Source organism: Echiichthys vipera (assembly GCF_963691815.1).
Source record: "Echiichthys vipera genome assembly, chromosome: 19".
Lineage (NCBI taxonomy): Eukaryota > Metazoa > Chordata > Actinopteri > Perciformes > Trachinidae > Echiichthys > Echiichthys vipera.
In genome coordinates, this window is record NC_139844.1 from 15504062 (window position 1) to 15525177 (window position 21116).

A 21116-nucleotide genomic window follows, 5' to 3' on the forward strand; every position below is an offset into this window, starting at 1 on the left:
AATTACCTTTAATAAAATACACGAGGCTAAATATTATACCTGTAAAGGTCCTGTGGTATGATAAGGTCATGTCAAAAAGTTACACAGAATAAACAGACTAACAAAGATGTAAAGTAGTAGAAAATCGTAGACATTTTAATTTAAAAAATAAATTTTACATAAGCAAACTCATACAGAGGCAATTAAATGTTCTTTACAGAGTGATACAATTGTTGCAATCAGTTTATGACATGATAGATACATGCACACACCTAAACATTCAAACAATTATCTTAAGGGCTACAACAAAACAAACAGCTTGTACTTGTTTATCAAAAGCAAACAGTGGCAGGTAGAGGGAGGTAAACAGAGCTGCAGGTGTGTTAGCTCAGTTTCAATCACTGTGACGTCAGAGGTTTCTGCTGAGCAGCCAGCGCAACGTCCTGGTCTCGCGGCCGTCTTCTCACCCCCTCACCATGACAACGGCAGATTTCTAGCATCGTCAGAGGGCAAACCGTTAACGCTAGCTCCTTCGCTCATGATTTAGACAGAAATTTTGTGTGAAATATCGTGTTTTATTTCAATATTACGGGTATATATTTCATGTAGAAAAGGTTATCTTTGCTGAGTGGATGCGTCGGAGAGGGAGACGCCGTTTAACAGCGAGAACAACATGGCTCTTCTTCAGCATCCCCGGCTGCTGCTGCTGCCCGCTTGTGTCGTGCTGTTGAGCGCAGTCCACCGCGCAGACACTCGGTCTTTGCCAATATCGGATCTAAAAAACCAAATAACAGGCGTGGAGGAGCTGCTGGAGGAATTCCGAAAGCAGCTCCAGCAGGACCAGACGTACAGCAGGGCAGGTGATGCGGTTGACTCCTGCGTTGACGACTACAACGCCGTCGGGGAGCGCATCATCCGAACCAAGGCCTCCATCGAGCAGGGGGCCACCTTCCTGTTGGCCCCGAAGAGAGTGTACACCTGGAGGGACTGTGTGCACGCCTGCTGCTCCCAGCCTCACTGCACCGTGGCGGTGGTGCAGCAGGACCCGAGGCAGCCCGGGGACAGCCTCAGCTGTTACCTGTTCAACTGCACCTACAGGAGTAAAAATGTGTGCTCCTTCGCCCCGCAGCAAGGCTTCACCACGTACAGCCGAGCTGCCAACACGACGCAGGGACACCTCCCTGTTTCACCCAGCGGTTCAGCCAGGAGACCCGGGGAAGGACATCCTGATGAGGAGGGGACGCAAGGTGGGAGATGCTGGCACAAATTACAGGCTTACATGTTTTACAACAATCTCAGTTAAATTACTTTTTATTTATATTGCCAAATCATAACAAAAGTTATCTCAAGACAATTTACAGAGTATTTATGATTTGAAGACCCAACAATGAGCAGCAGCAAATCGCAATATCTATAATAATAATATCTACAAAATACAGTAACTATCCAGCAATCTTGTGCACAGAGTGGTAACGAAAACCTTCAGGAACACCGAACAAAGACCAAATAAACAGACAAAGTATTGCTCAGGTGATCAGCATTTAGATTTTGTCGTGTATGCAATATATGTGTTGACATTAAGAATCCTCCTTGGTTAGTTAATAATTTACTGTAATGTTTACTAATTAAACTGCATTGATTGACTGATTTACCAGTGATTATGTATAAGTCTACATAAACAGGCAAACATGTTATTATTAGCATATAGTTATTAAGTTGGTGATAGATATGCAAAAGTAATCAATATAGTGAACATTTGTTTTTGTTTTGTTGTGTTTTATTTAGTTGCGCTTGTTAAAGCATATTTGAGCATCTGAAAAAGGGTTGTATACTGTACATTTGATGTATTATTATTATTTAATATGATGACATATTAATAATTCAATAATTAACTTAATGCTTAAATGATGACCAAGTGGGCTTCATCTTTGTTGATGATCAAATTAGTATATAATGAGGAAGGCGCACAATATAAAGGTTTCAATGTTTTTTTAACTTAATTAACATGCAGACTATATAGAAAAATGTCTTGGCATTTGTTTGTAATGGAAAATGAATAAACCTGACAAGCACACCAGAGAATACAAAGATAATTTATGTGATGCTGGTTACTGTAAAGGTACTTCATTATTTATAAGCATGTTATTCTTCTAATGCAGTAACCACAGCAGCGTTAAGTGATGATTTGTAATGTGTGGTACTTTGTTTTTTACTGTATCTATAGAAAAGAAATAAGCCCTCCAAGGTAATTTCTGCTTCCTTTTTTGAGCAAAGGTTGGTATGTAGATAAAATTTGATTGGGGTTAAGAAAAATTGACTGCACTCTCAGTTTAATCTCTCTTGCAAGTAAGATAACCAATGTGATAGACTGTATACTAACTACTTATCTATATAAAGCAGGCAGGGTGGGTTAATGATTTACCTTTTAGGTTCTACTTAGCTGTGCACAATTAGATCAGGACACTGACACTAACAGCAGGTGTTTTTTTTTTTATCTCAGTTATTTATTTACTAACCAAATAATAGTTTAAGCACATTTTTTAAGTTAAAAATACAAAATATTGTCTTGTTTCAGCCTTTCCAAAGTGAGGGTTTGGTGTTTGCATATCATTCTAAACTTAATACCTTCTGCTTTGGATTGTTTGTCAGTCAAAACAAGATATATAAAAATGCCCGCTTTAGCTTTGAGGAAACTGTCACTGGCATTTTTCAGTATTTTAGATAATAATTAGATTAATCAAGTATGAAAGTCATTGTTAGTTGCAGTCCTAAATGAGTAAAATCTTATACTCAAATCTTATATGCAAAGTAGGCATGTAGTACACATCCTTTACATTATCCCGGTTTTCCTGTGTGATTTTGCAGTTGTGGATGAGCCTCCTCGCAGTGATGCTGGACAGGATGTGGTGATCCAGCTGCCCACAGACTGGGCTGTCCTTGATGGACGGGACAGCGTGGACGACAATGGGATCAACCACTATGAATGGACTCTTGTCAAGGGGGACACCGCCATCAATATGAAGGTCAGTGAACGCTAAAAACCAAGACATCTCGCAGAGTGAGAATGTGAGAATAGAAAAGTAAACACTGAAGGAAACACAGAGTGGACTGATAATATACTGTAATAGCTCTATTGTCTTCTGTTAGGGATCAGATGATTCTAACATTTTCATTTGCTTGTGAATAGTCATTAATCACCCTCACAGAAACCTGTTTGTATTAGTTAAGTCAACAGGGCGGCTTGCGGCTTGTGTAATACCTTGTTGTACAAACAAAGATAAGATGTCCTTTATGTCCAAACCTGCCTCAAGGACAGCAGCAATGCTGAGTCTGCCTTCTGTTCACAGCCTTAGAGACAAGACCAAAGGACATTTTTGGCTGGTTATTTCCATTAACAATATTTCAACTTATATAAAATTACATATACTGCAGATTTTTTGGAATCCATATTTCAAATGTGTTTATGTGTTTTTTATGTATTTGTGCATTTGTTTGCCTTTATTGGACCCCTAGACCAACACCGTTCAAATATGTTTTTTTAATGGATTGAGAATCACAAAAAAAAACCTTTAACTTCTGTCTTCACAAAGGATAAATATTGGCACAAAAAAATCACATGCAAGAGGGAAAATAGGCATTTTTGTGATTTTGATAAATTAATTAACGCTTTTAAAATATGTATTTCCCAAACCAGTGAGGTTCTAAAAACTAGTAATGCTGAAAAATGTTGTAGCCTACCACTAACTTCTGATGGCATGTGTAAGAGAGACTAACTTCAGAGGTCTTAGAAAGGTTTGAAGAATAACCTCAAACTGTGCATGTGATTAATTATCTGATAACATTTTTGTACATCCTAAACTTTTTGTTTGCTATTATGTGTTGAAGGCGACTCATCCGGGGCTGCTGAAGATCAGCGGCCTGCAGGAGGGCGTCTACACCTTCCAGATGACTGTCACTGACACAGCGGGCCAGAGAAGCTCTGACAACATCTCTGTCACTGTGCTGGCACCAAAACACCACGCAGAAAGTGAAGTGTTCTCCAAAACAAATATCTTTTTTGTGTTTTTGTTGTGTATACTGGTTTCCCCTAAAATGAATTATGGGTGCAGGTGCTGGTTTTTATTTCACATTAATGGATCCAATTGCAGAGTTGTTTATCTCAATCACTTTTAATGGAACCAGTAATGATGCTACAATATTAAATTTACTTTTAGTATTTTCAAATGAATAACTGTAACTTTCTATGCCCACAGTGTGTACAGGTCACTGTTCAAAGTACCAGTTCAGGTGTGATGACGGTTGCTGTATTGACATCACCTACGCCTGTGATGGGAAGCAACACTGTTCGGACCGCTCTGATGAAGACTTCTGCCCAGTCTGTAGGAAACCTTTGTTGTTCAGAAATGTATATTTGTCTCTTGAAATCGTGTGTATTATCAGAAAAGGAATGCTAGAATAAAGAAAACATTTTCCTTTAGTTGACAGCAGCAGGAAGTCAGTGACCCACCATGCGGTAGCCCAGACAGAGGAGTCAGAGGATGTCTCCATGCTCCAGACTGGACCTATAAAGGCTACAGAGAACATCGTAACACCTCAGGACAGAAGCAAGGCTGCTCCTCCACAAAGTCCCAGTCAACAGGAGGCTTCACCTAGTCAAGGTTCGAGTTCATGTTTGTAACGTTTCATTCACAAATCTAATAACTGCACCAAAACATTAGAAAATGTTGCTTTGCAGTGTGGCGATGCAGAATAGAGCACTACTTCCAAATCCATGGTTGGATAGGAATCTTTAGCTGAACCTATTAAACATGTTTTCTTCACAATATGATCTTCCATCACTCTGTCATTAGTGCAGTATCCCTTTGCAAAGAGGCAGAGAGTGTTTGTAGTGTGTGTCTGGATCTAGAAGCAGATGGAGCCCCTGTAGGCAGCCATTGAGTCATAGCACTGAGCTCAAAGTGTTGGCGAAGCCACAGGGCCACTCAGCTTTCCCTGAGAAAGCAGCTCTTTGCCTGCGTCCCCTCTGAGTGCTGGAACAAAGCCCCTCTGTCCCCTCCGCCATCTGATCCCTGAATCAGACTGAGACTGACCAAAAAGGGCTTCTCCCCCATTGGTATTTTACTGCAGGTACGACATTCTCAGGAGTCTTTTTTTCATTTTTCAGATGCTCAGTCCCATGTCTAAATGCTTGGTTAACTAAGAGGATATCTCATTGTTCAGGAGAGAGAGGAGAAGTCAAGTAGAAAGGCATCAAAAATACTTAAACCTTTGCTCTCTGTCGTTGTTGTTATCACTTTTCTTCTACATAGATTTATTTTTTTATCCACTTGAAGGAGACACATTATCACCTTATATACTAATATGGTTAGTAAACCTATTTACACATCCAGCAATTTGTTGACAATGTTATTTACAAACGTTAAGTACAATTCCCAAAGCTTTTGCACTCCATATAGGGCAGTCTTAATATGTGTAATATCAAATTTTCAGAAGTCAAAAAGAAGTTGATTGTGTCTGACTCTCTCTGTTGCTGTAGATCCGTGTGCTGCAGCTCCAGTTGTTGGACCCTGTAAAGGCACCTTCCCACGCTGGTACTATGACCAAAATGCGGGAGAATGCAAACACTTCCTGTATGGTGGTTGTCAGGGCAACCATAACAACTTCCTCCAGCAATCTGACTGTGTTAGTGAATGTATACAAAAAGGTAAGAGTCTTGCTTCTTGTCTCACTTTATAAATATAATAACATATAACTGATATTATTTTTATTCATGGGAACATCTTTTAGGACCAGCTTTCAAACCAGCAACTGTGGCTCCTCCAATCACCAAACAGACTGAGATAGGTAAACCCCAAATAAGTTTCAATAAAACTTTATTGACATACCAGTAAATGTTAACTGTTTCCAAAACTAAATAATATTTGTACCTTTCTTTTAGCTGCCCCTAAAGTCACCCAGAGCCAAGCAGAGACCAACGTCCCCATCTCCAAACCATTTCCAGTAATGGGAGGGCATCCAGTACCAGAGTCAGGTAAGACCCAACATGAAAGTTTTGCTTTACATTTACCTCTTTTTCTGTTTTATGTACCATGTTCTTCCTAATTTTCTATTTGGCTTCTGTTTCCTCCTGAAGGTGCGATCCTTCCCCTGGCTCTGGGCCTTATCATCACCGCTCTGCTGCTGCTCATGATCGGCTGTCGTCTCAGACTCGTCAGACACAAGCTGAAGAAAGCCCGACCTCTCACCACAGAAGAGTCAGATTACCTCATCAACGGCATGTACCTGTAGCCAATTGGCCACATTCAGCAAATGCAACAGCGCCAAGATTTGAGAAAGAGGAACAAGGGTGTTGTCGCCGGAGGCTTTGCCAGGACTTTGTGAATTTACGCACTTGTTTTTTGCAGCCCAATGTCTCTAATTTGTCCTCTCTTAAGGGTGGAAACATCCCAACTCTCTGCCGTCATGAACGTTTCTGAGCATCTCCACACTGAGCACGACTGGTAAATTAGATGCTGATATATGCGGTCTTTGAAGTCATTGACACACGGATGTGAGTTCATATTTATGTTGTTTTAAGAGTCAACATTCCTAGTTTGAAACTGATATACAGCATTCTGCGTTCCCCCAATGACTTCTAGGATAAAAACAGTACAAGAGAATCTTTTGAAAGCAGTTTTATTCCTAAAACAGATTACTTAGATATCAGACATTTTTATTTTCATTTGTGATGTATTTTTTCAGACTAAAGCTGCTCAAAAGTATGCTGCACTTCTGCCACTGGATGGCACTAATGTGACGTGTTTGAACTGTACATTTGACTTGAGTTAGTCTGGCTCATCGGATGTACAGGGCTGGGTAACGCTTGATATCCTCAATGCCCTTGATGTCAGGGTCCGCTGTCTCCACAATAAGCCGGTGGGGCCTGACTAATTGGGCAGTATGGTTTGGCAGTGGGAAACTAGACTTGAGTTTACCTGCGGGAAGTGCAAAAATGTAACACAATGGAGTGCCTGTTACAGTGCACTTTTTTCTTCTTCTCAGAATCATATAAAGCCATAGAAAATTATCAGCCAACATCTGTCTAAATTTTGTAATATTTTTCTTTATTAAGCAAATCATGTGGAGTAACTACCATGTTTGCGCACATGTATTCCCTTCAAGTGCTGTCTTTCATGTGAGATATTAAAGTTTATTATAAATCAAAAAACACCAGAGCGATCCGTTGAGTGATCAAAACAAATGCACATCTTTAGCACATAATTTAAATTATCTTAGTTAAAATATAGTTTAAATTCAAAGCTATATTACTATTTTTATGAAATAGAATATTTTTCCACCAGAAGTATTTTCCTGGCAGTGTGAAATTGCATTAAGACCATCACATGGGCAAGAACAAAGAGTTTGAAAGAATCTGACTCGGACTCCTGATCTCAGTACATATTCCTGACTCTCCTGCCTGCAAGACTTTATAAAAAAATATATATTAAACACAATGTTGCACCCTGCACATAAAGGATTCAACAACAACAAGGCAGACAAAAACATAAGCATCTCTTTATTTTCAGGTGTCATTCCAGAAATAAGCCAAATATCCCCCATCACCCAAAAAGTGCTTTTTGATTCCAAGAAAACAAGACATTCAATTGCTTTATATGGTTGGAGTTTATTTTGGCAAAGCAGTGACTATCCCATTTAGTGTCAGTCACCAGAAGAGCCTGCGCAAACTGTAAATGGAAAACCAGCGGCAGAAAGCAACACATCACCAGGTGGAAAGCACAGCCCTGAATGTGCACGTGTGTCTGTGTTATTAGTGCTCGGCTCTTTGGAGGATGTTCGTTATGCCCCAATGTGTTGCTTATTTTATGTGTAGAATGATGCAGGAGTGCTGCACATCGAACAGGATGTGTGTGTTACATCAGCCATTGTGTTCCCTGTGTGTGTGTGTGTTCCTAATACTGCTGCCGGGGGAAAAGCTCATATATTAGCAGAGAAGTCTACAGTTACATGATCCACACACACGCTGTGAATTCTCTAAAAGTTTCAGCCTTTCCTCGTCATTGTCCGGCGTTCCTCCTACATTCAGCTTTGATGCTGCTGAAATGTAATACTGTAAATATGGCAGATTGCAATTCAAATGGTGAAACCACAAAAAATCAAACCTAAAATCCAGCAGTTATAAAGAAAACACAACCAAAATGTTGTAGGCCTGCAAAGTAAAACAAAAAAGCCCTCCAATATTTCTGTGCTGAGCTTCAAGCAGTCTCTCTTCCCAGCCCTTCTGCGTAGTCATCAATGTGATACTCTTGTCCTTCGTTAGACTTAAACAAAAAGAGCATGTTTTGTTATGCTTTGAACGAAATGTCATGGGCTGTTTGACCCAATCCAAGTTTTCTCCAGGTTCAAACTTAAAGGTGCATTATGGACTGTCTTCCTCTTCAAAGTTCATCCCTGTGACAAACAGAAGTCAAATGTTAGAAAGGTAGAAAAAGAGTTGAATGCAAGAAACACAAACATCCTCTTGTCATGCAAACACAAAGAGTTATGCAAAAATGTTAAGATTACAGTAAAATGCAAACAGTTATTGTTTTTTTTGTCTACGTCTCACAGAGTAGAAGATCAAACAGAATAGTCGGGGAGGTTGGTTTTAATGTGTTATGAGCATCCAAATTGATAAAGAAGTCATGCTCTTGAAAACAAAGCACAAGCCTTCACAGGGCTACTACTTTGCGGTTTACTTCTTGTTTGGGATCCAATCATTTATCACTTCAAATTCCATTAGTCAGGCAGGTTTTATTGAACCAATTTGAAACTACGGAGTTAAAAGGCGATGAAGGAAACGTGCAGCTAGTTGGTATGGTATGGAAGAAGCAAAAAATGTCAACAAGCAGCAAAATGCAGCCCCTTGTGATCCACTGCCTGCTCCGAGCCACACCATTTCACCTTTTGCCTCTGTGAGAAGGAGAGAGGGGAAGGAGGGAGAGGAGAAAGTCACTTCCACCTGGACCACTGCTTGTCTCTGTCTGTTAAAGGCACATAAATAACCCCCATCAAGGGCTTCATTTTGATGCCGCCGTCCTCCAACTTGTCGTACTGCTCCAGCATCTGGTTTCCTCCCGCCGGGCCGACGGGCAGAATCAGCCGGCCGCCGGGCTTCAGCTGGTCTAGAAGCTGGCAGAGAAACAGTCGATTGTACATGAAGTCAGTCGATAGTATGGTTGTACAGAGGACACAGAGACATTCCTTATTTAATCCAGTTTTAAAACACAAAATTGAATTATAGTTGATCAAATAAATAAAAATGTCAGCGTTGGTATTTATTGATGTGAATTGGGACAACGTGACCCCCATGATCAGCTGCGAAAGGATTCAGAGAGACTCACGGCTTGGGGGACATTTGGTGCTGCTGCGCCAACATGGATGGCATCATAAGGCGCTTCCTCAGTGAGGCCCATTCGCCCGTCTCCCACTGAAACACACACACACTAGTTTTCAATTTACTACTTTATTAGTTAGTCTAAGACACTGGTTCTCAAACTATGGAATATGTGCCGCTGGTGTTACACTGGTGAATCTACCTTTAAATCATATAATACTATCCTGCTATTAACTCATGACCTCACACCCTTTCAAAATACGATTTCCGGGTCCAAGCCTCGTTCTTCTACAATGCTGCAGTGCTGTGTTAAAATAAAATGCTCAGCAACAGAATCACGGCTCCAAACGGGAATTATTAGGAAGATAAGTGTGGATCAGGAGGATAATATTTACAGCAGCCATGTTGAAACTGAAACCGGGCTAGTGGCTACTTAGTGCCAGTGAAGTCTCCACAGCAACTGTAAGAAGACAGAGGGAGTGCAGTGGGCTGTTGTTGACAACCGTAAACAATATATCATCTAAGAAACCTGTCTGTAGCTGAACAGGGTTGGTCTACACTAATGTTTCTTCACATTGGTTATGATGGTGGTGCGCTGTGTAAAAAGAGAACAACTGGTGGAAGAAATGTCACAAATACAGAAAAATTCCCATCACCTTACCCGAGCCCAAAAATATAAAACTGGGTCATGCTGACAAAAAATATTTTCCCTCAGTACGTTGATAATGTTTCAGTTACGTGACAATGTGTACATCGAGTTTCCTTCACAGAGTACTTGAAGACTTCTGGGAATTTCTAAATCTTAAAGTGATGTCTTAAAATGGTTTATTATTAATATCAGCCAAAACACCAAGGATCTTCTCTTTTGTCAGACATAATATCATCAAATAGTTTGTCTTTTGTTTAAGTGTAGGCACAATAAGCTGCAGCTTCAGCCCACACCTTTTCTGTCCAAGAAACTCTTTCATGTTGTGTTGTTTGTTCCCTTCTCTTTATCGGGGAGTTATTGCCTTTTTAAAGTTTATAGCTTATTACACGGCTTTGTTGAATACTCCATTCTCCATTCAATCACGGTCTATCTATATTTTATTATAAATCCATATTTTGTCTGAAATGATTGTGTAACCTAAGTTGTCGTCGGTTTCCAATGCAGATCCGGTGCAGTTTCCGTGTGGCATTGGTCAGTACTTACAGACAATTTGTCCAACTCCAAAGTAAAGACAGAATTTTTAGACGTTTGGAACATTTGCACAATAAATGATCGAAATAGTGGACAAAACTGGAATTAATTGTTGCTGGCTGACTAAATTGAGTCACAAGATCAAGAAGAGAAAAATACTGGACCTAAAGTAAACAGACGTGTTTGCCCACCCACACAACAACCCTGTCAAAACATTGTAGAAAGAGTGTCTGTTGGCTGCCTATTTTTATTTATCGCCTAGTTGTAGCAGCACTACCGCCCTACTGCAGAGCAGGTGAAAGTAGGTACTCACTGCTCAATTATTTAACACTGCACAACCGTCTACTGAGCTACTGGATGTTTAGTTCCCCACTTGAGAGAAGATAGTAAGGACCATTACACTGTCCTTGTTTTAAAATATCAGTCATCTGAAAATGCTGCTGCTCAGATAAGTTCCAGAAAAAGATGAAAAACTCAATCGCAGGGACCTTTCGTCAAAGACATCTTACCTATTAGCTTGACTCTGCCCGATGTTATCAAACTGGGGTCGTCTTTCTTCACATTGGTTATAGAATCGTCTACCAGCTCTTTGATGTGATCAATTCCTATAACTTTCCCTTTAGCCCCAACCTGTGAAGCACAGTTCATACGACAATATCACAACATTTAACATGTTCCATCACATTATTATTGGTTGACGAGCTAATTATTGTCAGTTCACATGAATCACAATGCCACCAAAGAGAAATTGTATGCGTTTACCCGTCATGTGTGGCTCACCATTCGTGCGAAGCAAACTGACAGGATTCCACTGCCGGAGCCAACGTCCAGAGCTTTGGCTCCCTCGTACAGCTGGTCATGTAGAAGCTCCAGGGCGTAGGCGTGCTGGGTGGAGGGAGGGGACGTCAATAAGAAAACTGCATTAAAACTCATAGTAACGCTGACTATGGTGGGGTTAATCCCCTCCAGTAGATCTGTGGAGTAGATCTGTGGGGTACAGCTAGCTGGCCAACATCCGTTTGTATTAAAAACAAATCTAACATGTCAACAATCAATAGAAGTATATTTCTTATGTCGTTTACCTGTCATTGTAATCCACTACAAATATTTGATTAGGTTATTTCTCTGACTGCTTCTCTTTGGTTTCTACTGAATGATTGAATGAGAACAAGCCTTACAAAAAAAATGTGTGATTCACAGGATGCAGAAATGTCTGAGTCTTTTAATATCATACCATGTGGGGGGCGCTGATGGTTGCTTGATAGCCTTTTGGTTAAAAGAGAGATTTTGTTAGTTCCTGCATCATCAAACTGTGTTTGTATTCCAGACCGGGCTGTGACGCATGAATGATTTCATGAGCAGACCTACCTATTGACTGCGGCGAGTCCATGTACGGATTACACCTAGAGAAATGGGCTCGGTCTGTGGCCAGCATGACTTCATAGACCTTGTCGGACTTAATTATGCCATTTTCTGGGGATGCAAAAGAGTTTGTGTCACTGTGTATTATGGAGACATGAAAAGTACAAACACCAGACGGGAATACATTACGTAATCTTGCAGGAGATGCAAACAGAAATAACTAAAAGAAAAAAAGCATACAGTCAAGAACCGAGAGAATTTAAGGCGTTGGTCATCGCACATCCAATAACTGTAAATGCAGGTGTGTTTGGACTGGAGGGGGTGATATGATGACATTTACTGGGAGAATTTTTGATCTAATATTTTATAAAGGTAGTGTATTATACCATTGTGGGCAATTTCCCAAATCAATGAGCCAGACTGCTTTATGGCAAAATAACCAAAAACAGACACTCTCTCTCAATGGATGAATGAATGAATCCAGAAAATCTATCATATCCCAAATATCTATATTGATAACATGAAAAAAGGATTTTATCCATTTCACACTCCCTATGTTCATGGGAGGTATTAATTGAGAAAAAACAGCATGAATCTATATTAATTATAATGTACGTGCATGGAGAACAGGGTAAAATACTTCGACAAAGGGGAATGAAAAATATTCCCAAAAAAAACATGCATTTAAAAGGAAGTTGCAAATCACAATTTGCCCAGTATGAAAAACTCAGTGAAGTTGAAGTCAGCATCGCACTGATAAAGAAGCTTACGGCTAGGCGTCAAAGTTTATAGATGTGTGGTGGAAGAAACTAAAAGAAAAATCTCCCCAAAGAAGTGTTTAGCGTCTTCAGAATAATCCCTCATAACAGGTTCCTGTAGCAGCTGGTGCCAAAAGCAGGAAAAGCCAACGACAGCCGGCGCTTCTCTCATTACTGTCTCTGCTCACCGTCAGAGCCACTTTTAGGGTACATTACAAATAACCATACAAGCTGCCAGATGCAAACCCTACTAGAGATTTCAGAAATTAAAATGAACCATACCAGCAGATCACGATCTTTTTTTTCCCTATTCATAAGGTTTCTCAGAATTCAAATTGCCCATCAGGTTAAGCAAACTTTATTGTTGCTTCTAGGCTATGAACCCACTTAGGATACATTTTTTGGAGATTTTATTTTCCTCTAACACATAACTGAACTTAAAGAATTCATGAGTGAGTTAGGCTCTAAAAACAAATGTAACTGGGTGAACTATTACTGTCTGTACCGACGAGTCCTGAGCACTGAGGGGGACACAAACAATTTAAAAACCTCATGAATTAGTATGCATCCTGAGTGTGACCTGCTTAAATCCATCTTACGCAGAATGGTTCAATTTAAGCGTGTTTAAATAGGTCAGTGTCCAGTGAAGTGTTCAATCTTGCACTTCAAGAGCAAGTAGAATATATTGGGGGAAAATAAATCAGTAGCCCATTAAATGTTTTTAATTTAAAATAAATGCCTCATACTAATGCTACAATAAATTGATGGCCATCACGAGGGGATGCTCCAACTGTTTTTCAAGTTTTATCATCCTGCATCGCACAGCTATGCATACCAATGAGCTAGACTCCCCATGCACAAGTGAAGCAATTAACTTAGATACATAATCACATCTGCCAAAAAAAAATATTTTCGTAACACGCAAATGGAGCATGAACATAACCACTGCCCTCAAATCATACAGCTTTTGGCGGAATCCTTGCAGCTGAACTATCTGTTGCAATGCTGCACTGCACAGAATATAAATAGCCCTGATAGATACTTTATATTGAAAGTGGACTTGCACACTCAAGTCTGCAGATATCATCACGTTGCATATCATTTTGCTGCTGGTTATCAAACCAGATCAGAGCTTGTATGCTGAAAAAGTGGCAGTCAACAACTCCCTCTCAACCACACAATGCACAATCGTCCGAATGCAGAATTAAACCATGTGGCACTGATGGCATCGATTATAGTGGAGATAGCAGCAGCCGCCTGGCAGGGTACACTGAGTCACTGCTGTTTTGTTTTTTTGCAGAACAACTAACTGCTGCTGTGACACAGCATGCTGCCATTTTCAATCACCCACTAACAAAGGTAGTGTGTAGAAACTGGCCTCACATTTCCAGCTGTCATCGTCATTCGTGTAAAAGTAAAACGAATGGCACAGGAGATAGCCATCCCTGAATGTGGGCAGGGCACTTAGCAGCGCTGCGACTCCAGATGACGCACATAGAGCTAACAGGCCAAGCTAACACAACATTAAAGCTGCACAAATAATATGTGACCAAATTGTGCATTTATTGTTTTCTGCAGCGACGACGAAAGGCTTGCACCTACACCACGGCGTAAACGTGGTTTGGATAAAGGGGTGGAGAGAGGTCAACAACAACAACAACATAGCACATAGCTTAGCATCTAGCTAACTACCCGCTCCTCACGCGTTAAAACAAGCCGACAAACTAAACCGTTTTTCGGGCAACCTGTCAGCGAGGTCATCGGTAGAAAAGAAAAGACTCACTGCGGAGATTGTTAACCAGCTCTGCGTGGCTGGCTCCTCCAGATTTCCAGGCCATTGTCAAACACACTTTGCGGAGTAAGTAGACAGCAGCTGTCAGTGCCGCGCCTGCGCCAAATGTTCTGCCGATAAAGCTGACGACCTCCAGAGGAGACGGCGGAGCGGCGGGCACGTCACTAGACATCCGAAATGATTTCAGCGCATCCCCTGACACACAACAGTGTCATTTTTATCACTTAATAAACACGTGTTTTTTTTTTTAACTTAATCCTAATTTAAAGTGAATTACACAGGGGAAATCCACATCGCTCACTGAGTGGATAATGAGATTTGCCGCAGTAAAATATACGGTGGCCGGTAGGTGGAGTGCGACACTTTTAGTTTATTTTATTTATTTATTTTAAATATTCAATATAAACATTGTCTTTCTTACATGTTCCACAGTTATACAAAAAATGTATCCCTACGAAAAAATAACATAAATTAAATGTGCATGGACAATAAAACATAAAAAAGGAATAACAAAAACTTATGTGGTCTGCTAAACTAAAGGAGTACATTTGAAATGCTTAAATAAACCCCAGAGTTATACAAAGAAATGTATTTCTAAATGTTGCAATAAATAACATGAATTAAATGTACATGGACAATAAAACATAAAAAAGGAATAACAAAAACAAAAACTTATGTGGTCTGCTAAACTAAAGGAGTACATTTGAAATGCTTAAATAAACCCCAGAGTTATACAAAGAAATGTAGCAATAAATGTAGCAATAAATAACATAAATTAAATGTACATGGACAATATTTTTAAAAGCTGATCCACCAATTTAAAAGATTCATTAAACGTTACTTTATTTAAGAAGGACTGATTGTAAACACACTTGAAGATATTAAAAACATTTAGAGAGGTGGAGACCATTTAGTTTGTCCTTTTTATCTTTATTGTTAGTTTTTATTAATTATACATTATTTCTTCGGGCCTGTTTCTCTGGTTGGCCTTGAGTTGTAATGTAGGTTATGTACATTGTTGTTTCTGTCTTTATTTGTATAATAATAATAATGATAATAATAACAATAATAATAATAACCCAAAAGTTTTTTGCCATTTTATTATTTTTGAGTTTTTATTTTTCAATAGTGATCAAATATGATTTGAAATCTGAATAGCCTATTTAAAAATATAAGATGAGGGTAGTTTTTTAAGCCAACTACTTTTATGGATATAGTATTTAGTTAAAAAAAAAAATTAATTATGAAAGTTTCATCTGCCGAATACTTGGGAGTTAGTATTAAATCCATCTTTCTTAATAAAACATTTATGAAAGGTAAAGTTGTATTTACAGTTATTACATTATTTGCAGTTGTTAATAGCAACAGCAAGCGTTCGAAAATAAACCGGATTTTCTCTCCTTTTTTACCTTGCAGGGCCACCGTAGTTACGTACAGAGCGCGGCGCATACGTTCTGGGTTTGTCCATGAATGCTAAGCTAACACCGGCAGTCGTTGTTTTTTTAATTTAAAGTGTGTGAAACTGTTTCAATGGAGAGTGTGAATGCCAAGTACGTGTCGCAGAAAATCAGTAAAACCAGATGGAGACCTGTATCGCATTCGACTTTGCAGCAGCCAGATATCTTTGTGACGGGCTCATGGGATAACGAGGTCGGCTAGTTGTCAGTTAACGTTAATGGTGCCAAACTCCATAGAGAAATCTGTGAATTGTGTGTGATTTTGCTAAGTGAATGGCTTACACGTATTGTAGTTGTCTAAGCATGATTTAAGACGTGTTATGAATCGCATTTTGTCATTTCGGCATGTAACTAGTGCATGACAAATGTTTTATTAGCTGTGGGATGTCATATTGAAGAGATCATGTTATTTACTATTGATGCATATGTGCTGTCTGCTAAATTAATGACAAATTGAGAGAGAGAAATAGCTGATTGGTTATTATGACAACTGTCAGTTAGCTTACATTCTGTTTGTCTTTTCTTCTTTGCTTAACATTACAATGATCAAAACGAGTGCAAACAACTCATCAGTGTGTTACTTGTATATTATAGGACAACAAGATTTCCTTTTGGTCCATTGGGAATCATGGAAGTTCTGGCATGGACGATGGGTTTGAAGGAGACCCACAGCTTTTATGTGAACACAAGCATGATGGAGATGTTCTGGACCTTCAAGTAAGACACTTAGGAATCCAAGCTAAATGTACCAGCCAATAATTGGTATAAAAATAAAGAATATAAAGCTGACCTGACATTGGCACTTGCCAACATTTACCTTTGGAATGCACTTATAAAACCTTTTTTTCTTCTGATCCACAATTTGCAGACAGAATGAAGAGATCGTAATGATAAAGTACAAAATTAATAAAAAATTAGATTTTGTTGCTGTCATTGTATCTGTTGCAGAGAACAACTTTAATACATATTACTTTACACTGTTGTACCAGGACAGCAGGATCTTAAATCAAGAGTGATAGATAATCCATCACACTCATAATGTAAAATATTCATTAGAAGAGGAAATACAATTTTTTTTCCCTGCGAGGAATAACTTCCTACTTATATTGTTGTTTTGTTGTTGTTTTTAAACAGTTTTTGGACCAAGACAGAATTGTCACAACATCGTCAACTGGAGCAGTCACCATCTTCCGCCACCACCAAAACAGTCAGGTACACACTGGCAGAGTTATGTGTTTCAGAAACACACAATTCCCATGGGGACAGATTCCAGACATTCATAGTAGACTTTGGGATGAATCTCTTATGTTTTCTTTTCACACTTCATGACATTCCTGACATCATTTTTAAACTGAAGGTCTAAAATAAAACATTTTGGAAATGCAAACACCATAAACTTTTATGTAAAACAAGAATATGGTGTAACAAAGATGGATACATCAGTAAACATAAACTCTGACTAGAGAAACAATTGACCTGGCACCTAAATGTATGTTATTAATGACTGAATGCACCCTTATTTAAGTCACATCAACATGCTAGGGAATAGCTACACAGATATATTGTCGTCCAAGGGAGTGAAAGTACTTAACTGGATATATTATATATAAATTCTCTCTCTTTCTCTCTCTCTCTCTCTCTCTCTCTCTCTCTCTCTCTCTCTCTCTCTCTCTCTCTCTCTCTCTCTCTCTCTCTCTCTCTCTCTCTCTCTCTCTCTCTCTCTCTCTCTCTCTCTCTCTCAACTGCAGACGATATCAGTTTCTCAGCACTGGCCAAAAGCTCATCGTTACCCCTGTGACAACGCTCCCTGTACTGGTGTTGTGTGTAGCAGTCCTGAGATTGTTACAGTTGGTGAAGATGGCAAGATTATCATCTTCAGAGCCGACCAGGAGGGAGTGATTCGAATCATAGGTGAGATTTAGATTCACATGCTGTAGCGTCATGTCATTAAAATGCACACAGAATTACAATTCCTACAGCCGTGCAACGGCAAGTCTTCCCACGGTTTGCAGCAAAAAGAGACAGTGAAATAATCTTTTGACAGTCATATTGATATTATAACAACACTTTCCCTATAGTTTCAATGTGTACATATGTAGGATCTTTACAGACCTGAACAAATATAGATATTTTTATTTAACTCAACACTTTATGTTTCCGTCTCCAATTAAAAACCCTATAGTATTTCTGTGAACAGACTCTTAACCTTTTCGGTCTAAGACAAAAACAACATATAGATAATGGGATTAAATTAAACATATTATTTATGTCCATTATAACAGCAGCAACACTGTATGTGTGGACACCACACGCAGGCGCTAGCATATGATTGCATCTTCAGGTCATGTGAGTGGAAGAGTTTAATGTGACCAACGTGTTTATTTCTGTTTAACCGTTGACAGAGAATGCAGACAGCAGCACGATTCATGCTGTGACTTACCTGAGGACAACAGAGATTTTGACGGTGAACTCTATCGGCCAACTCAAGCTGTGGGACCTCAGACAACAGAGCAACTCACCATCACAGATTTTTTCCCTGTACGGTTTTCTGTTCAGCTCTTTCCTAAGTGCATTTTGGATTTTTTTTTTTTTTTTTTTATCATATTAGCAGTTATAATAAGTTGTTTCTCTTTCAGGTCAGGGGATAGAGTCCCTCTGCACTGCGTGGACAGACATCCGAACCAACAGCATATCGTTGCCACAGGAGGGCAGGATGGCATGCTCTGTGTTTGGGATGTGAGACAGGGCAGCACACCCTTCTCACTCATGGAGGCACACTCTGCTGAAAGTAAGTTTTGTCTGTACCCGTTTTAAACCCACAAATTAATTCTAACATGGTTGTATAGTATATTTCTATTTTGTGATTACTTTTATTCGGTTTACATTTTTCATTGGTTTTCTGTACAGTGTGGGAAGTCCACTTCCACCCAACCAACCCAGATCATCTGTTCACATGCTCAGAGGACGGTTCACTGCTGCACTGGGAGACCTCCACACATTCAGACATGCCCTCCTTCTTACAAGGCAAGTCAAATTATTCTGTTCAGTTTAGTTAGCAAGGAGATTACAAGAACTATTTCCTAAAGAAAAACGTGTGAGGCACTGCCAAAAAACAGCATTTTACTGCTGTGTTTTGAGGGAGAACTTGCACACCAATACAAGGTTACAAAACTATAAAACATGGCATAAAAATAGTCAAAAACAAAGGGAAATTAACAAAAAAAGCCCATTAAACACAGACGAGGGATAACGCATAACACAAATACAAAATCCATGTAAGGAATAGCAATTGCACTCTTTAGTTACAGCTTTTTCATCAAAGCTCTAAACTCAATGCTGCTGCGAAAGATTAATCATGTGGGCAGTGTTTTTAATTGAGTGTGCCTGACATTATACTGTTTTTAATTAGAAAAATGTATTTGGATGGTTACTGAGGTTACGTCTTGGTTTATTTTTAAACAAATTAAGTAGCACAAAGTGTTGTAACAAGTGTTGGCCGTTTCAGTATTACAATGGTGAATTTTTTTTATGCAGACAGGTTTAAATGTTACAGTTTCTGTAAAAATGTAGTTTTTTTTCAAATTTCTTTATTGAATTTTTGCAGACAAGCAAAGTACAACAGTTGCTTTAAAGTGAAAAGAAAAAGACAAAAGCCCAACATGAATCCCACTATCCCTCCCAACGACCCATTTCAGACGTAGTCAGTCACAGTAAAAAAATGCATGTTTTTATTTCGTTTAAAGGATTCACATCATTTTAGAAATTGAGTTGTAGAATGTAACTTTGTACACTTACTGAAGTACTGTATTCATTTTTACTTGAGTATTTCTATTCCAGGCTACAAACAGTGACCTCTGTCCTCACAAAGCAGCCAGATTTTATCAGCTGCATCAAAAGTTGACAACTATACACGACAGCACAATCGAATAATAAAAAAAATCACAGGATATATACATATTAAATGTATTAGTCACACAACCCAGGCTTTTATCTTTCTGTTGTCAGAGTGACCACAAAAACACTGAGTCAGCCAGTGTGAAACAGATAACATATCAACATGCTTTAGAAACCATACACCAACATAATAATCAGAATAATCTAAAGTATTAATATAGATGGTGTTATCGTTGTTTTCCAGGTGGCAGGAACAACAGCATGATGTCTCGCAGTGCGATGGCCCCGGCTGGAGGGAACCAGTCCCTCATCAGCGCCTGGCTCAGCGGAGACTCCAGTAAAGGCCGTCTGGAGACGACTCACATGCTGCCCAGCCAGACACTGTCTGTCAACAGTTTGGATGTACTCGGACAGTGTCTCGTCTGTGGGACTGACGGAGAGGCCATTTTTGTCAACAGACAGGTCCCAGTTTAAAAGAGTTGTTTATGTACAGGGCAAGATGTGGATGAAGATATGTTTATTTGTCATTAATTTCAGTCACAACAAAGGTTGTATTGTCTCATTTGAGCATACAGGGTGCCAAGAATACTGTGTTTAAAAGTATTTTTGTGACTCTTTGGCTTTACTTGTGTATTTTTCTGTCATATAATGTTGCATACACACTGTTTGCTCATTTCTGAATGGATTCGCCAATGGATCAAGGTCTTTGTAGATAATTCCAAGCAGAGTATTTCAACTCTATAATACTTTTGTATTGTTTTGAAATAAATAAAAAGCATTTACATAAATGGCTCATAAGTCCTTTGACAGTTTTTTTTTTTAGATGAAAGTAGAAATTCATGGTAGTTAGTTTATTTTTAGGTCTTTAAAAGGGATTTTACACCCCCATCTTTTAAGTCCTCGTTTGAATACTGTAGCTGCAGTTACTGTGTACCTGCTGTTTTCCCCATTGACCTGTCAAATACTGTGTTGTCGCATTAAGTTCGGGTTCCTACGTACAGGACATACAGGTGAATACTTGGTCCAGAGGTGAAGTGAAGGATGAGGGGGGAGAAAGGCACAAAAAATCTACAAGTTTCATCCGGGTAACTTGTGTGAAGTTTCCCAAACTTCACACAAGTAATTCTCCAAGTAGTACTTCCGGTCTTTCTTAAAATCAAATTTCTAACATGAGAATTTGAAAGGCAAGTATCCTGTTTTTAATTGAAGTTAAACTAAAATGCATCTCTCAGATTTAGATTATTTCTGTAAAACTTTTTAATTTTACCGATTTGTTTTACTTGCATGTGTCTTTTATATTACTTATTTAGTACGGACAGCC

General features: G+C 39.2%; 3 protein-coding genes across 4 annotated transcripts; 2 read left to right on the forward strand and 1 right to left on the reverse strand.

Moving 5' to 3' along the window:
• Positions 1 to 652: 652 nt before the first annotated feature.
• lrp11 (low density lipoprotein receptor-related protein 11) lies at positions 653 to 6267 on the forward strand (the record flags this gene model as incomplete). The annotated part of the gene is made up of 9 exons (XM_083934261.1): positions 653 to 1226; positions 2845 to 3002; positions 3865 to 4006; positions 4233 to 4358; positions 4458 to 4637; positions 5516 to 5683; positions 5767 to 5823; positions 5918 to 6010; positions 6113 to 6267. The coding sequence occupies 9 exons, from the start codon at positions 653 to 655 to the stop codon at positions 6265 to 6267; spliced, it is 1653 nt and encodes a 550-aa protein (XP_083790387.1).
• Positions 6268 to 7515: 1248 nt separating this feature from the next.
• On the reverse strand, positions 7516 to 14589 carry pcmt (protein-L-isoaspartate (D-aspartate) O-methyltransferase). 2 transcript variants are annotated; one of them, XM_083934486.1, is made up of 8 exons: positions 14436 to 14589; positions 11901 to 12005; positions 11767 to 11798; positions 11313 to 11417; positions 11042 to 11162; positions 9360 to 9445; positions 8978 to 9147; positions 7516 to 8427 (listed from the first exon to the last, which is right to left on the reverse strand). In XM_083934486.1, the coding sequence occupies exons 1-8, from the start codon at positions 14488 to 14490 to the stop codon at positions 8415 to 8417; spliced, it is 687 nt and encodes a 228-aa protein (XP_083790612.1). In that variant the 5' UTR covers positions 14491 to 14589; the 3' UTR covers positions 7516 to 8414. The 2 variants fall into 2 exon arrangements, with proteins under 2 accessions (XP_083790612.1, XP_083790613.1); XM_083934487.1 differs by having other exon boundaries at positions 8920 to 9147.
• Positions 14590 to 15943: 1354 nt separating this feature from the next.
• Positions 15944 to 20494, forward strand: nup43 (nucleoporin 43). The gene is made up of 8 exons (XM_083933649.1): positions 15944 to 16094; positions 16496 to 16618; positions 17036 to 17113; positions 17650 to 17812; positions 18304 to 18439; positions 18538 to 18689; positions 18809 to 18925; positions 20040 to 20494. The coding sequence occupies exons 1-8, from the start codon at positions 15975 to 15977 to the stop codon at positions 20267 to 20269; spliced, it is 1119 nt and encodes a 372-aa protein (XP_083789775.1). The 5' UTR covers positions 15944 to 15974; the 3' UTR covers positions 20270 to 20494.
• The last annotated feature ends 622 nt before the right edge of the window (positions 20495 to 21116 follow it).

Bases quoted from the DNA above. Each gene is read 5' to 3' on its own strand.
- nup43 (XM_083933649.1), top strand. From the start codon at position 15,975: ATGGAGAGTGTGAATGCCAAGTACGTGTCGCAGAAAATCAGTAAAACC. The intron at 16,095-16,495 runs GTCGGCTAGTTG...TGTATATTATAG, and splicing joins CGGGCTCATGGGATAACGAG to GACAACAAGATTTCCTTTTG. The intron at 16,619-17,035 runs GTAAGACACTTA...GTTTTTAAACAG, and splicing joins GAGATGTTCTGGACCTTCAA to TTTTTGGACCAAGACAGAAT.
- pcmt (XM_083934486.1), bottom strand. From the start codon at position 14,490: ATGGCCTGGAAATCTGGAGGAGCCAGCCACGCAGAGCTGGTTAACAAT. The intron at 11,418-11,766 runs GTATGATATTAA...CCCTCCACCCAG, and splicing joins CCATCAGCGCCCCCCACATG to CACGCCTACGCCCTGGAGCT. The intron at 11,163-11,312 runs GTGAGCCACACA...TGTGCTTCACAG, and splicing joins CAGTTTGCTTCGCACGAATG to GTTGGGGCTAAAGGGAAAGT.